Here is a 24,213-nt window from a genome sequence, read left to right on the forward strand (position 1 = left end):
AAACATTGAAATGTAAAGTGAAGAAAGATTTTTAAAGGAAGTTCTAGGAGTATCTTAATCTGATTGAACTTAAATACATCTTTGAAACTTCACTCAGTAACAGCCATAGACAAGATCATTACATGAAGACCACTTCCACAAAAACAGATGCTGTAATAAAAGATATTTTGAAACAAAACCCTATTCTTCAGAAAAAAATAAACTGGGAAATGTATAACTATCAGAGAGGGGTGAATCTACGACTCATTTATGGACTCTGCAACTCATGTTCTCAATATTTACTGCTCAGTTAAAATTATTGGGTTTTTTCTATTCTGCATTTGCAAAGTTTGTTGTCTTTTGCATATTAGTTGTTTTGTGTGCTTTTTCCCCTACTGATTCTTACTTACTTACTGTGAATGACTGCAAGAAAATGAATTGCAGCATACTATATCATGATATAAATACTTTGATAATAAATTTACTTTGAACTACAATGTGGCCAGTCTGAAATGTGAGCATGTCAGGGCCTAGCATTTTTGTGGAAGAACAAATATCATATGCAGCAGTCTTAGACATATATACATACACACACTCAGTGGCTATAAAAAGTATTCACCCCCCTTGGGAGTTTTCATGTTTTATCTGTTTTACAACATTGAATCGCAGTGGATTTAATTTGGCTTTTTTTGACACCAATCAACAGTAAAAGACTCTTTTGTGTCAAAGTGAAAACCGATCTCTACAAAGTGATCTGAATTATTTACAGATATAAACCACAAAATAATTGATTGCATAAGTATTCACCCCCTTTAATATGACACAACAAATCATCACTGGCGAACCAATTGGTTTTAGAGGTCACTTAATTAGTTAAATGGAGATCTCCTGTGTGCAGTCAAGGTGTTTCAATTGATAGTAGTAAAACTACACTGGAATCTGAAAGGTCCAACTGCTGGTGAGTCAGTATCCTAACAAAAACTACACCATGAAGACAAAAGAACACTCCAAGCAACTCCACTAGAAGGTCATTGAAAAGCACAAGTCAGGACATAAACAAGAGAAAATCTGCAGGTGCTGGAAATCCGAACAACACACACAAAATGCTGGAGGAACTCAGCAGGTCAGGTAGCATCTAGGAGCCCTGCCAAAGGGTATCAGCTCGAAACATCGACCGTACTTTTCTCCCCATAGATGCTGCTGGCCTGCTGAGTTCTTCCAGTGTTGTGTGTGTGTAGCACAAGTCAGAAGACGGATACAAGAAAGTTTCCAAGTTACTGAATACCTCTTCAGGTACAGTTCAGTCAATCATCAAGAAATGGAAAGAATAAGGCACAGGTATAAATCTGCCTAGAGCAGGCTGAACTCAAAAACTGAGTGACTGAGCAAGAAAGGGAGGAGTGAGGGAGGCCACTAAGAGACCGATGACAACTGAAGGATTTACAAGCATCAGTGGCTGAGATGGGAGAGACTGCGCATACAATTGTTGCGAAGTGCTTCACCAGTCGTAGTTTTACAGGGGAGTGGCAAAGAGAAAGTCACTCTAGAAAAAAAACTCACATGAAATCTCGGCTAAAGTTTGCCAGGAGGCAAGTGGGAGACTCTGAAGTCGGCTGGAAGAAGGTTCTATGGTCTGAAGAAACCAATACTGAGCTTTTTGGCCATCAGACTAAATGCTATGTTTGGCATTTGGCCCTAGAAGGCTTGTGAAGGTAGAGGGTAAACTGAATGCAGCAAAATACAGGGAAATCCTGGAGGAAAACCTAATGCAGTCTGCAAGAGAACTGCGACTTGGGAGAAGATTTGTTTTCTAGTAAGACAATGACCCCAAGCATAAAGATTCAAGATTCAAAGAACTTTATTGTCATTCTAACCGTACATCAGCTCTGCAGGGCAGAATGAGACAGCGTTTCTCAGGGGCAGTGCAATCATAACATAACAAACGCAACACTAAATAATAAACATAACAATAAATAGTAAAACACAACAGCCATATGTCAGTTAAAATCAAGTTATAAGTGTCCAGTGCAAGTTAAAAGTGTCCAAAGCAGAGTCAGGTAGAGCAGCTATTTAGCAGTCTGACTGCCTGTGGGAGGAAGCTGTTTAGTAGCCTTGTGGTTTTAGTTTTGATGCTCCTGTAACGTTTGCCTGATGGCAGAAGAACAAACAGTTCATGGAGAGGGTGTGAGGGGTCTTTAATGATGTACCATGTCTTCTGGAGCCATGGACTCTGAAAGAGGTCTTGGACAGAAGGTAGGGAGACCCCAATAACCTTCTCCGCTCCCCTAACCACCCTCTGCAAGGCTTTTTTGCCCACAGCACTGCAGCTGGAGTACCAGGTTGTGATGCTAAAGGTCAGCACACTCTCAACCACGCCTCTGTAGAATGTAGTTAAGATGTTAGTGGGGAGTGATGTTTGTTTAAGCTTCCTCAGAAAGTGCAATCTCTGCTGGGCCCGTTTCACAATCCCTGGACCAGGTGAGATTATCCAAGATCAGCACCCCAAGGAACTTGATGTTTTCCACTCTCTCCACTGTGGAGCTGCTGATGCTGAGGGGTGTGTGCTCAGGCTGAGACCGTCTGAAATCAACGATCATCTCCTTGGTTTTGGTGACATTAAGCATCAAGTTGTTATCACTGCACCAGCTCTCTAGGTGTTTGACCTCCTCCCTGTACATTGTTTCATCACTTTTGCTGATGAGCCCCATCACTGTGGTATCATCAGCAAATTTAATGATCAGGCTCTCCTTGAATCCTTGAAGCCAAAGCTACACAGGAGTGGTTTAACAACAAAGTGATTGTCCTGGAGTGGCCCAGTCAGAGTCCAGACCACAATGTAATTGAGAATTTGTAGCTGGACTTGAAAAGGGCTGTTCTATTATGATCCCCATGCAATCTGACAGAGCTTGAGCAGTTTTGTAAAGAAGAATGGGGAAAATTGTAGTGTCCAGATGTGCAAAACAGATATAGAGACCTATCCACACAGATTCAAGGTTGTAATTGCTGCCAAAGGTGCATCTACTAAATACTAACCTGTAAGGGGTAAGCAATTTTGCGATTGATTATCTTGTGTTTAATAATAATAATAAATTTAGACCAATTTGTAAATATGGAAGAGTCTTTTCTGTTGATCAGTGTCAAAAAAGCCAAATTAAATCCACTGTGATTCAATGTTGTAAAACAATAAAACATGAAGACATCTAGGGGTGCGGGGGGGGGGGGGGTGGTACTTTTTATACGCACTGTACCTATGGTTCCCAAGACTTCTTCCGCAGTACTATAGTAATTTATGTAGTGCACTGCTGCCACACCAAAAAAAAAGACAAATTTCATGATCAGTTACTTGGTAATGAGGAGGAGCAGAGGGATCTGGGGTACATGTCCACAGATCCCTGAAAGTTGCCTCACAGGTGGATAGGGTAGTTAAGAAAGCTTATGGGGTGTTATCTTTCATAAGTCGAGGGATAGAGTTTAAGAGTCGCGATGTAATGATACAGCTCTATAAAACTCTGGTTAGGCCACACTTGGAGTACTGTGCCCAGTTCTGGTCGCCTCACTATAGGAAGGATGTGGAAGCATTGGAAAGGGTACAGAGGTGATTTACTAGGATGCTGCCTGTTTTAGAAAGTATGCATTATGATCAGAGATTAAGGGAGCTAGGGCTTTACTCTTTGGAGAGAAGGAGGGTGAGAGGAGACATGATAGAGGTGTACAAGAAAATAAGAGGAATGGATAGAGTGGATAGCCAGCGCCTCTTCCCCAGGGCACCACTGCTCAATACAAGAGGACATGGCTTTAAGGCAAGGGGTGGGAAGTTCAAGGGGGATATTAGAGGAAGGTTTCTTACTCAGAGAGTGGTTGGTGCGTGGAATGCACTGCCTGAGTCAGTGGTGGAGGCAGATACACTAGTGAAGTTTAAGAGACTACTAGACAGGAATATGGAGGAATTTAAAGTGGGGGGGTTATATGGGAGGCAGTGTTCGAGGGTCGGCACAACATTGTGGGCCGAAGGGCCTGTACTGTGCTGTACTATTCTATGTTCTATGACAGATGTGAGTGATGATAAAGCTGATTTTGATACGGGTCTCTATCATAGACAGAGTCAGAACAGAGCAAGGAGAGGGGAGGGAGTGGGAAGCACCAGAGAGACATTTGTAACAATCAATAAACCAATTGTTTGGAATCATATGACCTTGCCTGGGTATGTCTGCACCCGCACCATCCCCTGCCCCCTGTCCCATACCCTTCCTGCAGCGCTCCACCCTCATCACTCCCAACATTCTTTCCTCCTGCCAGATTTGCAAACTCGTTCTCTGCTCCACATTGACAGAAGTCCGAGGCACCCTAGGTAGGTATATATATATATATATATATATGCCTAAGACTTTAACACAGTAACTGCACAAACATGGAGTGATCAGTATTATAGGTAAGCAGATTAACCATTCTGCACACAAAAAAATCTCAAAGCATGTATGAGCAATTAATTTCTCTATAAGCTGGCAATTTTATCTAATTTACCTTATGCTATCTATGAATATCCTTAGTTTACTGCAATGTTACAGAAATATTTTAGTTTCAAGTAGGAAAGGTCATACAATAGTTCATTTCATCAAAACTGTTTACTAGAAGACTTAAGATTCACCCTCAAACATAATCACTTTTAAGGGTTTCCCCTCCATGCTCTCCTCAAAATTGAACTCAAGGAATTGCACATATCCCCAATTATAAAACTCATCTTTGACAGTATCCATACTTTGATCAAAATTCCTGAATGCCATGCTCAGTTCACCAACTTGCATATGAAATCATTGTAAATTATTTCTATGCTTTAGAGTTCCTTGACCTCATATATATAGTTACAGCTTTCCTAAAAAGTACAGCAGCTTTCAATGTCCTTTGTCTCCTCTGAAGCAGACATGAAATTCTGTAACTAATCCTTTTTCACCTTTGTATAAATAAATATAGTCAATAAGCTCAACTTGTTCACCTTCCCCACTCACTATCTTCAATTTCTATGTGATTGCAAGGACAATATGATTGTAATTTTAGTCTCAACTTGCCGCTGTAGCACAATGTTGGATGGATAACATGATACAAGTGGGAATTTTCCCTAAACAGCGAAGAGTGAGTTTTTATTGGCTTGAAGAAAAAATGTAGGTTTTTTTTAAAAATAACAAAAAAAGAGACAAAGTAAGTATTGATTCTATTAGTGGTTGATAAAATTGGTTTTCAAATTACACTGCACAACAAATATTTGCTTCCTGAATACTTTTGGGTGTATCTTATGGATTTTGGGCTGATGGTGAAAATTACCATGAAGTTTCCTTATCACACACCATTTTTAAAAATTGTCTATATTTGTTATTCATGTTCAAATTCATAATTTGAGTCAGAATAACTGATGCCAAGATTAAAGAAGGCTTTTGTTGTTCCACAAACCAAACAGATCATCAATGACAGGCAATTTTTAAAGAACTTCCAGTGTGATGGGAGAAAATTACATGGAGGCATTTGAGGATGTTGAATATTTTCTTGGCAACAACAGAGCACCAAACTGCATGCAGCTGGTTAACAACATGTTCCAAACATACAAAACCAGGAAGTTCAATATGTCACTAAAGATTTATTTTCTGCATTCCCATTTAGACTTTCTTCCTGCAAATCTTGGTGCTGTCAGTGACAAACATGGTGGAAGGTTTCACCAGGACATTGTGGTCAAGGAGAAATGGTATCAGGGCAACTGGAATCCATTAATGCTGATTATTTGACACCAAAGTGAGAAGCTTCAGACACAGTACAAATCAAAATTACCAGCAAAACATTTTTAGCTTAGTTGAACTATTGCGAAGCATCCGCACCATTACGTAAGTAAACACATTATATTTAATAAAAGTAAATTTCTTGTTTCTCCAAATTCCTACGTGATACAAGTAGTCTGAAAACATACTTGTGTTCAACTTCAAGCAGTCTATCATAAACAAAAAAAATCTGAGAAAGCAACACTTTCAAAAAAAAAGATTTGCTGTCCAGTGTAATCAGTAAATGCAGTCTTTAATATTAAGAAGTGAATTGCAAAAGAAAGCAATGAAATAAAAAGAGTTTCCTAATTTACACAGAAGTATTTTAATACTTACTGATGGTGTTAAATGACAAATATAGAATGGGCTATTCATCAATGGTCTCATTTTAAGCCATTTCAAGCAAAGCAATAATTTTTTTAAACAATATTTGAATCATTTGTAAATTCACTTCAAAATACTCAAGTGCTTAGATTAATTTTAAAAATATTGTTTTTGTTGAAAATCAAGAAGGCAGTCACAATATGTTGCTCAATAAATGTGTCCCGGAAGAGAACACTTCAAACAGAAATAACTCCCTTTCATCCCCTTTTAAGACCTCCTGCTTTACAAGTTTGCAAACTTTTTTTGGCAGTGTAGAATTAGGAAGTCCACTAAAGCAAGCATTTTCAAAAATATTTAGTGCTGATTCCAAAATATATTCTGCACAATTCAAATGGCACAATATATTGTTTGTAACGGGGTAGGAACTGAGATAGTTATTCAAGTTGGGTTGCTAGCCTTACTCGCACTCCAGGTTTTTGGTTTTCACAAGCTCTTCTCCGGCCGTTATTTGCTCCTCTAACATATTCAGCTTGGCTTCCCTCTGTTCTGGCGTCTCTTGTCCAAAAAGTTTGCTGGTCATGCCTTTCAGTGAGAATGTTCGCACAGTCTACACAAATTAGAACAAAAATTGGTATAAGTCACAATTATGAATGTATTTTCTAATTTTTTTTTTGATGGTTAACCCTACCGATATTCTTCAACAATCATCTACACCAAGTATAACGCTGGATTGCACAATGAAGGGCAACAAGGAGCTGCAGCCTCACAGCTGCAAGAACTCTGCCATAACCCCGACCTTTCGTGCCATTTGTCTAGAGTTTGCATGCTTGTGTGCATTTCTGCCACGTGTTCCCATTTCCTTCCGCATCCCAAATGTGCACTCTGGATTATTTGGCTACTATCAACACCCTTCAGTGCAGATAAGGTGTAAAGGAATTAAAAAGGAGATTTGATAGGGATAAGAGAAGTTGCAAAGATACAAGGAAATAAGTAAACTCACAGGAATGCTGTTAGATGCTGTCATGTAATCAATGGCAGAATGGGCTCATTCTGCATCACATTGAGTAAAATGGGTAAAATAGATGCATAATTAGAGTTAATTAGTATAATGTACAAAAATCTGCAACTTTCATACTTCAAGTTTAACTGTTATTCAACCATACCTGAATACAGCCAACTGAAACAGTGTTACTCTGGAGCCAAGCCGCAAAACACAGTACCAACAGTCATACACAGCACAAGGCACATATAGCACATACAAAATAACAGTGAAATACAGTTACACACAAAAAAAGTCCTAGACCCCGAGTTGATGAATGTGCAGCAGTCTGTAGTCAAACACAATGCATCTCATCTTCTGCTGAGCAAACACTAGGGGGCAGTACAGATTCAAGCACGGACATTGTGCCACACCACCTCTAGTGGAGCACACAGACTGACGCCTCTCTCCTGGGCAGCTGCTTGCAGGTGACACCACAGCTTGAGGCCTAGTCCTCACTACAACTGAGGCCATGCAGCTCCCCTGCCATCTGCCCCTACCGCTTGCCAATAAACCAGTAAGTTGGACTGGACAATATTCCCATAGTAATTTTCTTTTGTTTCAAAAAGTTCATTATTCATTAAACTCTATACCCCCATAGTCCGTCCCTCCTGACAGGTTAGTCCTCATCTAATCAGGTTTCTGCTCTGCACCTTATTTACAATCGAATTCCAATTCTTACTTGGTGTGTAAATACCACCGGACTAGACATGCCCAGACATCATCCCTGTTGAAGATGGCAGAGTTTGTCATTGAAACATTGGTTATAATTGATACTTGTATCCGGATGGAAGCCCGAGAAGAGTTTAGTCATCATATACACTGAGAGAGCACTAGATCCTTTTTCATTATATCTCATCCCTTTATTTATTGTATAAAGCCAGGGATCCCACGATCCTCTGAACCTGCTCCACCACACTTATTCTGAATTGTGCACTTGATTTGTGTTTACGATACCATTCTTCCAACCAAAATGCAAACCTTCACATTTAGCTGGCATCTGTCTGCCTATTTCACCAGGCTATCAATATCTCACTGAAGTCCACAGTTTTTCAATCAGCTACAAATTTGGTAATGCTCAGTGCACCCAGATATTTAAAGAAGAAAAGCAGTGGTTTCAGTAAGAATTCCCGCAGTAAGGCCTTGCCAAATGAAGCAACTGAAAAAAATTGAAATCCAAGCTCAAAAATGGTTTGTCACTTAAATACTTGACAGCTATTAAAATTAATTTTAAAAACATTTTAAAATGAAACTATCAATGTGACCCCACAGAAAATACATCACACAAAATCCAATTTAATTAAATTTTAGTTAGCCAAAAGACCAAGTAAAATGAAATTTTAATACCCTTCTCCCAGTTCAATCAGCCAGGATAACAACCCCTTGGAACCAACAGCAGGAATACAAATTCATAAAATGAGCTGAAGTCATGGTTTGTAAAGTTTAAGACAAGTAAGTCATGAATCCTCGAAGAGGACCACAACCTTGTTGTAGGATGTAGAGGCTTGCGTGCCTCAATAACCCAGACAGTTATGTTGGTTAGAGTAAGGGCCTTGTGCTTTGGCTCTTGGTAGGGTCACCCATGCCAAACAGGTCCAGTCTTCCAGGCTTGGGGGTTTAGCTCAGGACTAACAACCCTGAGCTGGTCAAAAAGATCGTTACAGAAAGAATCCTCCTTTATCCGTGTGCGACTGTGGACAGACAGAGGTGGAGGACCTTCATTACTGCCCTAAACACCAGTGGCATAATGGGCAGTAAGTAAATCATGAATAATCAGATTTGCCAAATATGTACAAGGGGTGATTGATAAGTTCGTGGCCTAAGGTAGAAGGAGTCAATTTTAGAAAACCTAGCACATTTATTTTTCAACATAGTCCCCTCCTACATGTACACACTTAGTCCAGCCATCTTGGAGTATACGGATCCCTTCTTTGTAGAAGTGGTCCACAGCAGGGGTGATTGATAAGTTCATGGCCTAAGGTAGAAGGAGATGAGTTATACAGCTCTTGTTACATGCACGTGCAGTTCAACCCTTTGAGTGATTATGCAGAAAGTTTGAAGTTTCTCCTCATCTCCTTCTACCTTAGGCCACGAACTTATCAATCACCCCTGCTGTGGACCACTTTCTGGAGGTCCAAGACACTGACTTCTACAAAGAAGGGATCCGTATGCTCCACAACCGCTGAGCTAAGTGTGTAAATGTGGGAAAAATAAATGTGCTAGGTTTTCTAAAATTGACTCCTTCTACCTCAGGCCACAAACTTAACAATCACCCCTTGTATTTCCAAGCTTTAATGCCACAATACTTACAAGTACTTGTAATTCTGGCATTATATTAAAGAGATACACTTTAGCACTACCTCCACATCCCCTCAAATTGAACCACAGCAACCTGTATGTTTATGCCCACACCCATTTTGTGCTTAATGCTTACACTCCCGTGCTATTCCACGAAAGAACCAAAAATTCAACATACAAAGTCACGTGGTATGAAATACTTACTTTGCTGAAATCAAGAAAAAATCTGTTAACAAACAATAAAACAGGGTTGGGTACAGGGAATGGGGGAAAAAGGACAAAGTAATCAGTCGCACCCCAGTAGCCAGTTCTTCTCTTTGCTGTTTTTTTGATGTCAAATCCAAAGTAGCCATCTCCAAATCATATTGTTGAAGTTCATGTTTTCTACAAACAGACCTAGAATTTTTTAAAAAAGATTCAAATGTAAAGTACTAATTGTGCAACACCTTGAACTTTCTAATTTGGTTTAAATCAGTTCTATAATTCCTCAGGAAAAAGCCTCAACTGTGAAAAGTAACTAATAAATACACAAACACGAGGAATTCTGCAGATGCTGGAAATTCAAGCAACACACAAAGTTACTGGTGAACGCAGCAGGCCAGGCAGCATCTCTAGGAAGAGGTACAGTCGACGTTTCAGAAGGGTCTCGGCCCGAAACGTCAATTGTACCCCTTTCTAGAGATGCTGCCTGGCCTGCTGCGTTCACCAGCAACTTTGATGTGTGTTGTGTTAATAAATATACAAACAGTGCAAATTGTCAACATTCAAAAACAAACTTAGATTCTCAATAAGAAAGCTGCACATAGTACATAAATCAGGACAATAACCTAGGAAAATTTTAAAAAATGCCTAATAACTAATCCGGTTACAGTTTATTATTATACATTTTCATTATTTCCATTTGAATAGAATAGAACAGAACTTTATTGTTATTGCTCAAGACAACGAGATTGCTGGTCCACTTGCAGCAGGACTGACTCAGAATCAAAGCCAATTCTCAGAGCAATCCCATTCCCCACCTAATGCTGGAGGAACTCAGCAGGCCAGGCAGCATCTATGGGAAAAGGAGTAAACAGTCGAAGTTTCAGGTCGAGACCCTTCATCAGGACTGGAGAAAATAAAGATGAGAAATCAGAGCAGCAAGGCGGGGGGAGGGGAGGAGGAAGAAATGCAAGGTAGTAGGCGATAGGTGAAACCAGGAGAGGGGGAGGGGTGAAGAAAGGAGTTAGGAAGTCAATTGGTTTAAGAGATAAAGGGCTGGAGAAGGGGGAATCTGATAGTAGAGGACAGAAAGTTGAGGAGGAAAGGAAAAAGAGGGTGCAGCATGAGAGGGAGATGATGAGCAGATAATGAGATAGGGTTAGAGAGGGAAATGGGAATTGTGATGGTGGTGGGGGGGGCATTATCAGAAGTTCTAAGAAACGATGTTCATGCCAGAGCTAAGTAGATGTCCTTCTTTTTCAAAGAAAGGGGCTTCCCTTCCTCCACCATCATTGTTGTCCTCACCCACGTCTCTTCCATTTCTCGCATATCTACCCTCACCCCTGCTTCCCGCCACCCTATCAGGGATAGGGTTCCCCTTGTCCTCACCTATCACCCCACTAGCCTCAGTGACCAGCATGTAATTCTCTGCAACTTCCGCCATCTCCAATGGGATCCCACTACCAAGCACATCTTTCCTTCCCCACGTTCTGCTTTCTTTCCACAAGGATCGCTCCCTATACAACTCCCTTGTCCATTTGTCCCTCCCCATTAATCTCCTTCCTGACACTTATCCTTGCAAGCAAGTCAACTCAAGTCAAGTCACTTTTTATTGTCATTTCAACCATAACTGCTGGTACAGAATATAGTAAAAATGAGACGTTTTCCAGGACCATGGTGCTACATGAAACAATACAAAAACTACACTGAACTATGTAAGAAAAAAACACAAAAACTACACCAGACTACAGATCTATCCAGGACTGCATAAAGTGCACAAAACAGTGCAGGCACTACAATAAATAATAATAAATAATAGAAAAAGTGCTACACCTGCCGCTACTCCTCCTCCCTCACTACTATTCAGGGCCCCAGCAGCCCTTCCTGGTGAGGCAACACTTCACTTGAGAGTCGCGTGGGGTTATCTACTGTATCTGGTGTCCCATTGTGGCCCGCTGTATATCGGTGAGACCCAATATAGATTGGGAGGACACCTTGCTGAGCACCTGTGCTCACCTGCTAAAAAAAAAAAAACAGGATCTCCCAGTGGCCACTCATTTTAACTCTGCTTCCCTTTCCGTCATGTCAGTCCATGGCCTCCCCTACTGCCGTGATGAGGCCACACTCAGGTTGGAGGAGCCACACATTATATTCCATCTAGGTAGCCTCCAAACTGATGGCATGAACATCAATTTCTCAAACATCCTGGAATGCTCCCCCTCTCCACTCCACATTCCCATTTCCCCCTGTCACGTTATCTCCTTACCTGCTCTCATCTCCCTCTGGTGCTCCTCCCACTTCCCTTTCTTCCATGGCCTTCTCTCCTCTCCTGTCAGATTCTCCCATCTCCAGCCCTTTCTCTTTCCCAGCTCTTTACTTCACCCCTCTCTCTCCCAGTTTCATCTATCACCTACCACTTGTATTTCTTTCTCCCCTCCCCCCACTTTCTTACTCTGACTTCTCATCTTTTTCCTCCAGTCCCGATGATGGGTTTTGGCCGAAACGTCAACTGTTTACTCTTTTCCATAGATGCTGCCTGGCCTGCTGAGTTTCATAGAACATAGAAATCTACAGCACGTTACAGGCCATTCAGCCCACAATGTTGTGCCGACCATATAACCTATTCTAGAAACTGCCTAGAATTACCCTCGCACATAGCCCTCTGTTTTTCTAAGCTCGATGCACCTATCTAAGAGGCTCTTAAAAGACCCTACTGTATCCACTTCCACCACCACCGCCTACAGTGCATTCCATGCACCCACCATTCTCTGTGTGAAAAACAAACCCCTGACATCCCTTTGGTACCCATTTTCAAGCATCTTAAAACTATGCCCCCTGATGCTAGCCATTTCAGCCCTGGGAAAAAGCTTCTGGCTATCCACACAATCAATGCCCCTCATCATCTTATACAACTCTATTAGGTCACCTCTCATCCTCCGTCGCTCCAAGGAGAAAAGCCCGAGTTCACTCAACCTCTTCTCATAAGGTACGCCCTCCAATCCAGGCAACATCCTTGTAAGTCTCCTCTGCACTCTCTCTATAGTATCCACATCTTTCCTGTAGTGAGGTGACTAAAACTGAGCACAGTACACCAAGTAGGGTCTAACTAACGTCTAACATTACCTCACGGCTCATGAACTCAATCCCACGGGTGATGAACGCCAACGCACCATATGCCTTCTTAACAACATTGGCAACCTGCGTAGCAGCTATGAGTGTCCTATGGACACAGTCCCCAAGATCTTGCTGATTACCATTAATATCATATTCTGTCTTCAAATTTGACCTACCAAAATGAACCACTTCATACCTATCTGGGTTGAAGTCCATCTGCCACTTCTCAGCCCTGTTCTGCATCCTATCAATGTCCCACTGTAACCTCTGACAACCCTCCCGACTATCCACAGCACCTTCAACCTCTGTGCCATCAGCAAACTTACTAACCCACTTTTCTACTTCTTCATTCAGGTCATTTATAAAAACCACAAAGAAGAGGGGTCCCAGAACAGATTCCTGCAGAACACCACTTGTGACAGTACTCCATGCAGAATACCAACCATCCACAACCACTTGCCTTCCGTGTGCAAGACAATTCTGGATCCTCAAAGCAAGGTCTCCTTGGATCCCACGCCTCCGTATTTTCTGAAGGAACCTTGCACGGGGAACCTTATCAAATGCCTTACTGAAATCCATATACACTACATCCACTGCTCTACCTTCATCAATGTCCTCAAAGAATTTAATCAGGCTTGTAAGGCATGACCTACCCTTGATAAAGCCATGCTGACTATCCCTAATCAGATCCTGCCTCTCAGGACCTTCAAGAACTTGCTCACCACTGAAGTAAGACTCTCTGGTCAATAATTTCCTGGGTCATCTCTACCCCCTTTCTTGAACAAGGGAACAACATTTGCAACCCTCCAATCCTCCAGTACTTCTCCCATCCCTACTGATGATGCAAAGATCGTTGCAAGAGACTCAGCAGTCTCCTCCCTCGCTTCCCACAGTAGCCTGGGGTATACCTCATTTGGTCCCAGTGACTTATCTAACTTAGTGCTTTTCGAAAGCTCCAGCACATCCTCTTTCTGAATGTCTATATGCTCAAGCGTTTCAGTCTGCTGTAAGTAAGCGGATTGTTCCTCCAGCATTGTATGTGTGTGTTGCTTTGGATTTCCAGCATCGGCTGATTTTCTCTTGTTTGTGAATCTCATTTCCCTACTTATTTTCCTGTAGCTAATTTTCTCATTTGCCCATTAATTCTACACCGATTCTCCTGTCACTCCCTTATATAATGGATAATTTAAGATAGCTAATTGTCATAATAACAGGCCTTTTCGATGTGGGTAGAATCTCAGGCTCTGGGACAGCATGCAAACGTCAAGAATAAACCCAGGTTACTAGAGCTGAAAAGTAGCAGTACTTCTTGCTGTGCAACTGCACCAAGTTTTTAAATGTCTAATACAAAATCATGTATCCTTTTGCTATATTTCAATTCCACCACCCCTGCAACCTAGAAAGGACATGCTCAATTCTAGGATTTGGCAATTCTAATGTTACATGCTGCCGTAATACAAAGATAAAAAAAGACCCACTATATTTATTTCTACATGAAGACTGGGGAAGAAGATTAGGGGCTGCAGTTTATGGAAACATATACTGCATATTCATCTACACAAATGCTGAAACTACACAAATTGAGCATAAAGCAGTCAAATAATCAGACTGCCTTTAGTTTAAAGAACAAAAAAACGAGCATGCACTGTTTTTTTTGAAAGAAATTTACTGTGATTTTCTTTCCTTAGCCAAGGAAAGATGTTGAAACATCTCTACATTAAAACAAAATTGCAACTACTTAGTCAATTGGTCACTTAAAAGCCCGCATTGGTCCAGAACAGGTGTTCCCAACCTGGGGATCTACACACCCCTTACTTAATGGTATTGGTCCATGGCATAAGGTTGGGGACCCTGGTCTAGAATTTGGTTGGTGCAGCCCTCGTTTCACAGTAAAAAGGTACAAAGTACCCACCTGACCGGCAGATAGACTCATGCCTATTCTACACAAGTGTGCAGTGAACATTTGCATTGACTTCAAAGGCAGCACTCAAGCTCCAAACATAAAGTCATTAGTCTTTTACTTGTAACTGTACTTGTACAAAAAGTGGTTTGTAGCTTTTTTTTGGGGTGGGGGGGGGGAGTGAGAGAGGAGACGACAAATAGAAAAATGGTCATCATCTGATTTACTCAAGGTATTAAAAGTGATAGCAAAGGGGCAAATACAAAACACTTCTTCAAATGGTACTGCTCCTCCCTATTGCATGTTAAAATCATAACTACTGACTCCATCACTATTTCAGATTTGACAAACAGTATCATCAAAGCTGCGGAAATGTGGTTTTTGAGAAGAATAAAGAAAATATCGTGGAAGGACAGAGTAACAAATGAGGAAGTGTTGTGAAAAGCCAGAATAAGAAGAGAGCTGATATCATCAATCAGGAAACGGCAGCTGGAATTTCTGGGACATGTACTGAGGAAAGAGAAGCTCGAACATCTTGCAGTGTTGGGAAAAATCAATGGAAAGAGGGAAAAAAAAATAAATCGCAGTCAACAGCACATGACATTCATGAGCTGCATCAAGGCAAAAGTTTTGAAGAGCTTATTAGAACTTCTCAGATTAAAGACAGATGGAAGACCATGATCGCCCAAGTCATACGGCATGAGTATCATTGTTTCGTGCAGAAATCTTAATGGAAAGATTTTTTCAGAAAGTGTTTGGATCATCTACCTTTAGATTCAGAGTTTTTAAATTTTATTTTTTTACATCAGTAGATGATATGACGACGGGTGGAGGGGCAGGTAGTGTTGAGAAAGCAGCGAGGCTGTAGAAGGACTTCGATTAGGACAAAGGCGGCAGATGGAATAAATGCATAGATTATTTTCTAAATGGGGATATCATCTAAAAATCCAAGTTGCAAAGGGACTTGGGAGTCCTTGTGCAGGATTTCCTAAAGGCCATTCACAGGTTGAGTCAGTGGTGAGGAAGGCAATTGCAATGTTAACATTCATTTCAAGAGGACCACAATACAAAAACAAAGATGCTGAGGCTGTAAAAGGCACTGGTGAGGCCTCACTTGGAGTATTGTGAGCAGTTTTGGTCCCCGTATTTAAGAAAGGATGTGTTAACTTTGGAGAGTATTCAGAGGAAGCTCACAAGAATGATTCCCAGAATGAAAGGGTTAATTATATGAGCAATGACTGAAGGCTCTGGACCTGTACTTGCTGGAATTTAGAAAAAGGGGGAGAGGGGATCTCACTGAAACCCATCAAATGTTGAAAGGCCTAGATAGAGCGGATGTGAAGAGGATGCTTCCTTTGGTGGAGCAGTCTAAGACCAAAGGACACAGCCTCAAAATAGAGGGACGTACATTTAGAACAGAGATGAGGAGAAATTTTTTCGCCAGAGAATGAAGAATCTGTGGAATTTGTTGCCACAGGTGGCTGTGGAAGCCAGGTCACTGGGTGTATTTAAGGCAGAGGTTGATAGGTTCTGGATTAGTCAAGGCATGAAAGGTTATGGCGAGAAGGTAGGAGGATAGGGTTGAGAGGGAAATAAAATGGCAAGCAGACTCAATGGTCTGATTCTGCTTCTTTTATTGTCTCTTTAGAAGGACTGGACTACACTGGCAAGGCTACGTTTATTACCCATTTTACTTGCTTTGGAGGAGAGTTCGCTTCTTGCCAAAAGGGAAGAAACATAAGATTTCTAGACAAGGGCTGAAGATTTATGCCAGTTAATGCTAGAGCAGAGATTTAATCACAAGTAATTGAGGATCAAGCATACTGTGAGACAACTTTAGCCCCATCACTGTTTCAGATTTGACTAACATACTATCATTTAATGAAACAATTTCTTCAGAAAGTGGTAGTCGATTGTAGTTAAAAAAACAGAAAAAAAATCAGGGAAACAACAAACAAACAGAGTTAGAAGTCTCTACATTAAAGCAAACTGGTAATGGGCAGTGTGTCATTTTAAAAGCCTACAGTAGTCTCAAAATTTGAAACCAGTCTAGAAATCTGGAAAGCCCCTTTCGACAGATGCTGTTTGACTGGCTGAGTTTTTAAAAACTGTATTTTGTCATCCCTCCCCACCAGATTCAGCACCTGTAGTTTTTTTTTTTTTGTTTTCAATTTTAGCTAGCTACTGAATTAACCAGAATAATTTTGTACACTGCGAATGGGGAGCAGTACTAAATGCTGAAGGATGGAAGTTTCTACCTTTCAAGTCCGAACAATATAAAAGTTTATAACCGAGCAAGTTATATTGGAACATCTTTCAAGAATGTGCATGCAACATGAAATTCTATTTTGAATGACTCTATTTCCAAATTCAAACAAATGCACAATACACACCGCAGAGCTTCTGCAAAGAATAGATATTCTTTTAACTGGTCTGCATAATGCTCCTCTTCTTCTAGAATGTCGTCAATAGATGCTGCATATCTGTAAATGATAAAAAGTATCAGAATTTAAATGCAAAACCATAATCTAAATCAGGGGTTCCCAACCTTTCTTATGCCACGGACCCCGACCATTAACCAGGATGCCCGCGAACCCCAGGGTGGAAACCCCTGATCGAAAGCACAAGTCGTTCCTTGCCACAGAAGGTGTAGCCCACTTCACTGATGCGAAAACCAGTGCATTAAATCATGAACAGTTATGATATATGATGTCTCCATAGAGAGCTGAACTACTGTTACAGAATACTCTTATATTTCAATGGAAACTATTTGCAAAATGTTTATAACCACATCCTCAGATCACTAAACCTGTGCATACCGCTCAACAATTGCTTCAAGTCTGACAATGGGTAGTAGGGCTTCAAACAGTTCTGCAGAACCAATTTTTCCAGTCACATACAATCTAAAGCCCTTGATACAATAATTTTCTGTAACAAATGGAACTCATCAAATGTGCAATACAACAGCCTTTTTATTATTTCACAAATGTTGGCACAGGTTTCAAAAAGGATGTGGGAAGAATGCCAAAATGTTCCTACAATTAAAAACTAGAAATTCCCCTTCGGGTTTTATACTTAGCTACTTCAATTTCTGCTGTTTGTGTCTTTTAAACATATCAAAATTATGTTAATAATATTTTGCTTTTAACTGCCTTAAGAAGAACAAGGTTTTAAACTCACTCAAACCAAAAGGAATTTTTTTTGATATAACTACATGACGAATATGACACATTAGTTGGGACTTTCAAAAATATACATACACATCCATGTGGTGGCCAGCACTCTGAAGTCCATCTCCCATTTCCTTTTCTATTACACTCCATTCACTATTCAAAGGAAATTTGAATTAACATTTGCATCTTCCAGACAATAGACATACTCAAAAAAAGTCAGGCATACTAAAATTCTTTCAATAAAAAGATAATCAAATAAAGCATTAAAAACATTTTTGATAAAAGTAACTGTCATGCATTCTGTTCAAATACCAGATTAGCAAATTACATTATACATCAACTAACCACACCACTTATTTTCAAAATTCATGATGTCCTTAATAGTCATTGAATTTTGAGTTTCTAAAGGTGCTGGTTCCCAACACATTTTAACACGGGCTGATCTAGCACTCCCTTTAAACACACCTGTCTCTATTTCCTGCACTTACTTTGGTCTGACTATGCAATATCTCAAAAAAAGTTGGAATATTAATTGGAATAACAGTGCTGAAAATTTTCCATTCTGACACTACCAAAGTCCTAAGCACAGTGGGTTTAGATTCACTGTACTTTCAAATATGAGGCAAAAATTCTACGACTTGCCTGAAAACCCTTCCATAATTTCCATGAACCTTGTATACACCATATAGGCGGTCTGCCACTCTCTGCAATTAAGAGTATTTTAGGAATTAGAAGTACAGTATTTGATCTTCTATGCATGTGATTATTGTACATAAACCAAGTTTAAACAGACAGGACAAAATCTTTACATTACAATAGAAAAGCAAGTTTTTAAAAAAAAAATAATAATAGTCATAAATTTCTGCCTGCTTTTGGAACTTAAATTTCCCCAATTCCAATCACACTGGAAAACGAGGGAAGATTTTGCAAAATCTTCGTGGAATACATACTGCTCTGACCCGCAGAAGCTGTGAGATGACGGACTGCAGTTCATCCCCATAGTGCTTCAGCTCCATAAATCTCCTGTAGGTGAAAAGGTTTTCATTTTTAAATCTCAACCCAAATAAGAAATGATATACATGACTACAAATGGCACCAAAAGTCAGCATTTCTAATAAGACTCCAATAATCTATTATTCAATTGTTGAGAACCTAGCTCACAAGGTGCTGATTCCCAACACATTTTAAACACAGGTCTGGTTCTGGCACTCCCTTTAAACCCATCTGTCTCTATTTTCCACACTCCCTTTGACCTGACTATGTAATGCCTTAAAAAATGTTGTAATATTAATTGGAATAATAGTGCTGAAAATTTCCCATTCTGACACTACTATGGTCCAAAGCATTGTGGATTTAGTTTCACTGTAGCTTCAAATAAGAGATGACTACTGACAGAAAATGAGCATCACTTAAAAAAAAATGCTCATCTTTCTGCGAACCCAATTTGCAAAATCCACATAACCAACAAACAAGGCAAGTAACTGCTCTAGTTCCTGTAAATGCTAGCTTTAACCACATTTGCTGAACTGCATTCAGTTTAAATAGTGAAATGTGAGATGTTCAAGGTATAAAGTGGAATAATTGGGAATTTAAGATCGTTTCTACACTAAATGTTTGTTAATCTGGCATCTTTTAATATCCGAGTGGCAAATAAAGTATATTTGAATTGGTATTATTGTTGTAAAAAGAAATAATGTGGGAGTTTATTTTGACGGAAAAAAAAACTTATTTCCATACAGAGATTAGTGACCCTGAAAAAGATCTCAATGAACAGGAAAGAAATCCCTTAACACCCTAGAGACTACGTTTGAATTTTACCTCCCCCTCCCCTCTTCTTCTATTTCCTACTCTGGCCTCTTACCTCTTCTCACCTGCCTATCACCTCCCCATGGTGCCTCTCCTCCTTCCCCTTCTCCTATGGTCCACTCAACTCTCCTATCAAATGCCTTCCTCTCCAGTCCATTACCTTTCCCACCCACCTAGTACACCTACCACCTTCCAGTTATCCTTCCCCTCCCCCTATTTTTAAATTCTACTGTCTTCCCCCTTCCTTTCCAGTCCTGAAGACTGGTCTTGGCCCACAATGTTGAATACTTGTTCATTTCCATAGATGTTGCCTGACCTGTTGAGTTCCTCAAACATTTTGTGTGCTTTGATTTGAATGAGTATTGTAGCTTGCACTTTCAACATAAAGGGACAAAGAACCCCAGAGTCTTCAGACTCAAATTAAAATTACCACTAAGTCACAAGTTAGCAAATTCACTAAAAAGGGACTGAACCAAAAAGGAATAAACATGAATGTTTAAAATAAATAAGGCTCAGATATAGGAATAAAAGAAAACAGATATAAAGGCTCTCAGGGAGCACTGATTTAAGGCAATTGCCAAAAGTACTAGAGGTTATATGGTTAGAATTTGCAGTCCACTGCCAGAGATGGATATTGTAGTGGTGTGCTACACACAGCGCTGAAATAACCACATGTAGTCAGTGAGTTAAGAGTTGTGATGAAAGAGATTTATTCAAACTCCCTGGCCTGCTTTAAAGCCTTCCCGTTCCCGCCCTCCCTGGGGCGGGACTGCTGTGGGGAATGCATATTCCCAGACCCTTTCTGCACGCGGGATTTTCCCCTTGCTGGTGAAGATGGCCTGGCGCCCTTTTTGGGGCCGGCCTCTCTGCCTGCGCGTGCTGTTTCGTGAGCCGGTTCGTGTGTGCTAGAAAGTGGGTCGTCACAATATGTAATAGGAATTACGATCTTTGAAACATATGAAGCTCTTAAATTGATGCACATGTATAGTCTTTTGTGCTCAATATTCTATAATTTTATGAATTTTGATAACTCAGTAGATAGTAACGGACAAAAACCTCAATTTCAACTCACATGATGAACACTTCGTACTGAAAGTTAGTCATCAGATCACCTAGTTATTTAGGCTGTAATAAAACTAACCAGTATCTACTAGAGAATGTTTCCATTTGTCACTGAAAAGGAAAAGAAACCTCGTGAAAACATCAAGGACAAACTGCAAAATCCAAACAAAAATGTGATTATAGCACCCTTTTACTTTAGGTGGAGTTTATGCTACTGTAGCAAAACAAGATTTCAGTTAATTAGCAATATACAAGAAAACTTACTTGTCTGGGTTTTTGACTCTGAATGTTGCATTTAGAGCTTTTAACCTGGAATCTGCCTGTTTAAAAAAAATGTCAGAATTATAACTGAACACGTTTCTCCACAGAAAATATATGCTCCCAAACTCAACACATTAACATACACAAAGTCAGCCTAAAAATACCAAACTTTTGCCTGCTTTTAAAAAGGCTAATCTCCATTCATGGATTCAGCTAGGTTAGAGAAGGATAAGCAAAGGGAATTGAGTGCTTCTTATAAAACTTTTGCATTGACCCTTACTGTAACAGTTTAGGGTAAGCAACAGGACCTCACTTTCTGTGTGGCCATATTGTAAATTTAAATATTTAAGTCTGGAAGGCTGCAATTTCAGTTAACTTGATTTCTTGGTTTGTATCAGCCAACATATGTAATATTAGCTCAACCTGTTTCCTACACCACTGCTCACTCTCACACCCTCCAGTACTCTCCTTTCAGACTGCAGTTGATTCCCAGCCAGAACTGAGGGCCTTACCCTCCTACACTACATTTCCCAATCCTAACTTTTGTCTCTGTTCATGAACTCTAACTGCTCCCACTGACTGGCCACATAACCTTGTTCACTACTTAACCCTATGGTCACCTAGCTTTACCTGGTCCGACATTCCCCACCCACACCGTAGTTTTGCAAGCTGCTTTGATCTCCTTTTCAATTCTAAAAAGGAGACCAACTCATGAACTAGAGGTCACTAGAGCAAAAGGTGAAATGTTTAAGGGGAAAATGAAGCAGAACTTCTTCACTTAGGGTGAGAGTGTAGAACGAGCCATTAATGGAAGTGGTGGATGCAGGCTCAATGCCAGCATTTAAGAAAAATTTAGACAGGGATAGGAAGAGTATGGAGGGATATGGTCCAGAGGCAGGTCGAGGGGACTAAGCAATATAATAGTTCACCCTAGAAAAGATAGAGTCATAGAGAAGTACAGCACAGAAACCGGCTCTTTCGCCCATTTTGTCCATGCTGAACCATTTAAGCTGCCTAGTCCCATCAACCTACGCTGGGACTGTAGCCCTCCATACCACTATCATCCATATACCTACCTAAACTTCTCTTAAACATTGAAATCAAGCTCACATGCACCACTTGTGCTGGCAGCTCATTCCACTCTCTCATGGCCATCTGAGTGGAGAAATTTTCCCTCACGTTCCCCTTAAACTTCTCACCTTTCACCCTTAACCCACGACCTCTAGTTGTAGTCCCACCCAACCTTGGTGGAAAAAGTCTACTTGCATTTACCCCTCATCATTTTGTATACCTCCATCAAATCTCCTTTCAATCTTCTATGTTCCAAGGAATAAAGACCTAACCTATTCAGTATTTCCTTATAACTCAGGTCTTCCAGTCCCATCAACATCCTTGTAAATTTTCTGTACTCTTTCAACTTCACTTACATCTTTCCACTAGGGCTGAAGAGCATGTTTCTAAGCTATGACTCTACAAAGAAGAATATCAGACCTAAAACAACAACTGTTTCTCTTCTCATTGATGCAACTGTTTTTAACCATTTTTTGTTTTAGATTTTCCGGAAATGTGTATTTGATATATTCACAATGTAATTTACTGTTGTTGGCCATGAAGTTCACAGGTACAAGAGCACCACCAGGAGGCTGCTCAAAATGGGCCGAAGTTCTATTCTCTACAGATACATTCAGATTCTTAACCATGGCTATTCTTTAATCATTTGAGATAAGGAAGTAGTAGCAACGGGAAGCATCAGAAATGATGTTGAGTGCAAGAATACCAGGTCAAAGACTTGAGCCACATGTTCCTCTTTTTTTTAAAAAAAGGAAATTTTATGTCCTGGAGTGGAAAGCCTCATTGAGAACAGATAATGGAGATTAAGAAAATGAGAAAGGAATGGTGTCTGATCAAGGGATAGTGCAAGAAAGATGGATTGGAAATGAGGATTTCTTCTCATGATCATCATCCAATACCAGTCAAGAAGTGTGAATGATGCATGACAAATGCCAAGTTTCATTGTATGATCCTCAACATTTGCCAACATTTAAATCTCCACACTTGCTTGAAAAACTATCACTCTGCCAAGGGAGCGGAGAGCTGCCAGCACACAGTAAATCCAATACCAGATTTATTCAAATTATAGTAATCCAAGTGTTCTGCATCATCAATTAGTTGTTCAAGAAGCTTCTCTTTTGCAGAAGAAAAAAAACTTGTTTTCTTACATTACAGCATTAGAATCCCATCAGCAATTCAATTGTCTACTTATTTAGTTGGTATCCAGTTCAAATCCCTTACTATGCCAATCAAAGCTCAGAAATATACTATGAATTCCCTTACATTCTTTTCAATTTAAAAGGTGAGAATAACTAAGATGCAAGATCAGACAAAATTCAGGAAATATCAAGCCCAATCGTCTACAACATGAAAAAAGTGGCCTGTGCTATGTTCTCAGAAGTAATTGTGCAAAGCTCTCCTTTCTAATATACAGGTGATATATAGATTACAACAGAGTCATCTAGTACATTTATTGCTTTGAATGAACAAGTCTATTTTGTCAGCATCTAGAGAAATTACTAGAGTTTTCAACAAAACTGCATACAATTTTAATACTTTCTTTTCTTGGGCTCAAGAGAATACAAAAATAGGCTCCCCAAAACAACTGGTACTTTGTACCTGTGCTGTTCAAGATGAGATCTTAAAAACAGACTGGAATCATTTTAAAATGGAATTCTTCTGATTAAAAAAAGGAAAAAAAGATACATTATCTTTGAAATTCACTCTGAACCCCAAAATCGTTGATGCTCAATTTCAATACAATTGCAACTTGGCTGAAAAGTGTGAATCTTTGCTATTCCATGTTCAACGTTAATTTGTCACCCTAGCACAACTTTGTTTGATACAAAATCATGCTCTGCCTACAAGGAATTATTATCGCTTACATTTTCCAATTTACTTCACCAAACAATAAAATATGCAGTTTACCTTGGCTTGGAATCCTGATTCATTTACTGCTTCTTTCCAACCATTCTCCTAAAACAATTTAAATAAATATCCAACTTCATACATAATTTCAAAACTTAAAATATACATTTCACATACAGTAACAAATACTCTAGTTCACTGTTTTAAAAAATCTTAATTGTAGACATTTGACCTATGGAATTATTTTGCGAACTTCTGTTCATAAATAAATTTTTTTCTAATTAATTAATACTACAATTTGGCAGATACTTAATTTACAAACATTTGTAATCTTGA

At 39.9% G+C, this 24,213-nt stretch overlaps 1 protein-coding gene across 2 annotated transcripts in view; it reads right to left on the bottom strand.

The window, feature by feature from the left end:
- snx4 (sorting nexin 4) overlaps positions 1–24,213 on the bottom strand; it is an 86,062-nt gene that overhangs the window by 6,465 nt on the left and 55,384 nt on the right. The window contains exons 5-12 of one of the 2 annotated variants that reach the window (XM_072262092.1): positions 23,938–23,985; positions 20,962–21,017; positions 18,789–18,852; positions 18,472–18,533; positions 17,917–17,982; positions 17,050–17,139; positions 9,738–9,837; positions 6,566–6,711 (exon numbers count right to left, since the gene is read on the bottom strand). In XM_072262092.1, coding sequence (XP_072118193.1) covers positions 6,566–6,711; positions 9,738–9,837; positions 17,050–17,139; positions 17,917–17,982; positions 18,472–18,533; positions 18,789–18,852; positions 20,962–21,017; positions 23,938–23,985 — 632 coding nt within the window. Of the gene's footprint in view, positions 1–6,565; positions 6,712–9,737; positions 9,838–17,049; positions 17,140–17,916; positions 17,983–18,471; positions 18,534–18,779; positions 18,853–20,961; positions 21,018–23,937; positions 23,986–24,213 lie in introns of both variants that reach the window. The other variant, XM_072262091.1, reaches the window with a different exon arrangement.

This window comes from Mobula birostris, chromosome 6 (genome assembly GCF_030028105.1).
Source record: "Mobula birostris isolate sMobBir1 chromosome 6, sMobBir1.hap1, whole genome shotgun sequence".
NCBI lineage: Eukaryota > Metazoa > Chordata > Chondrichthyes > Myliobatiformes > Myliobatidae > Mobula > Mobula birostris.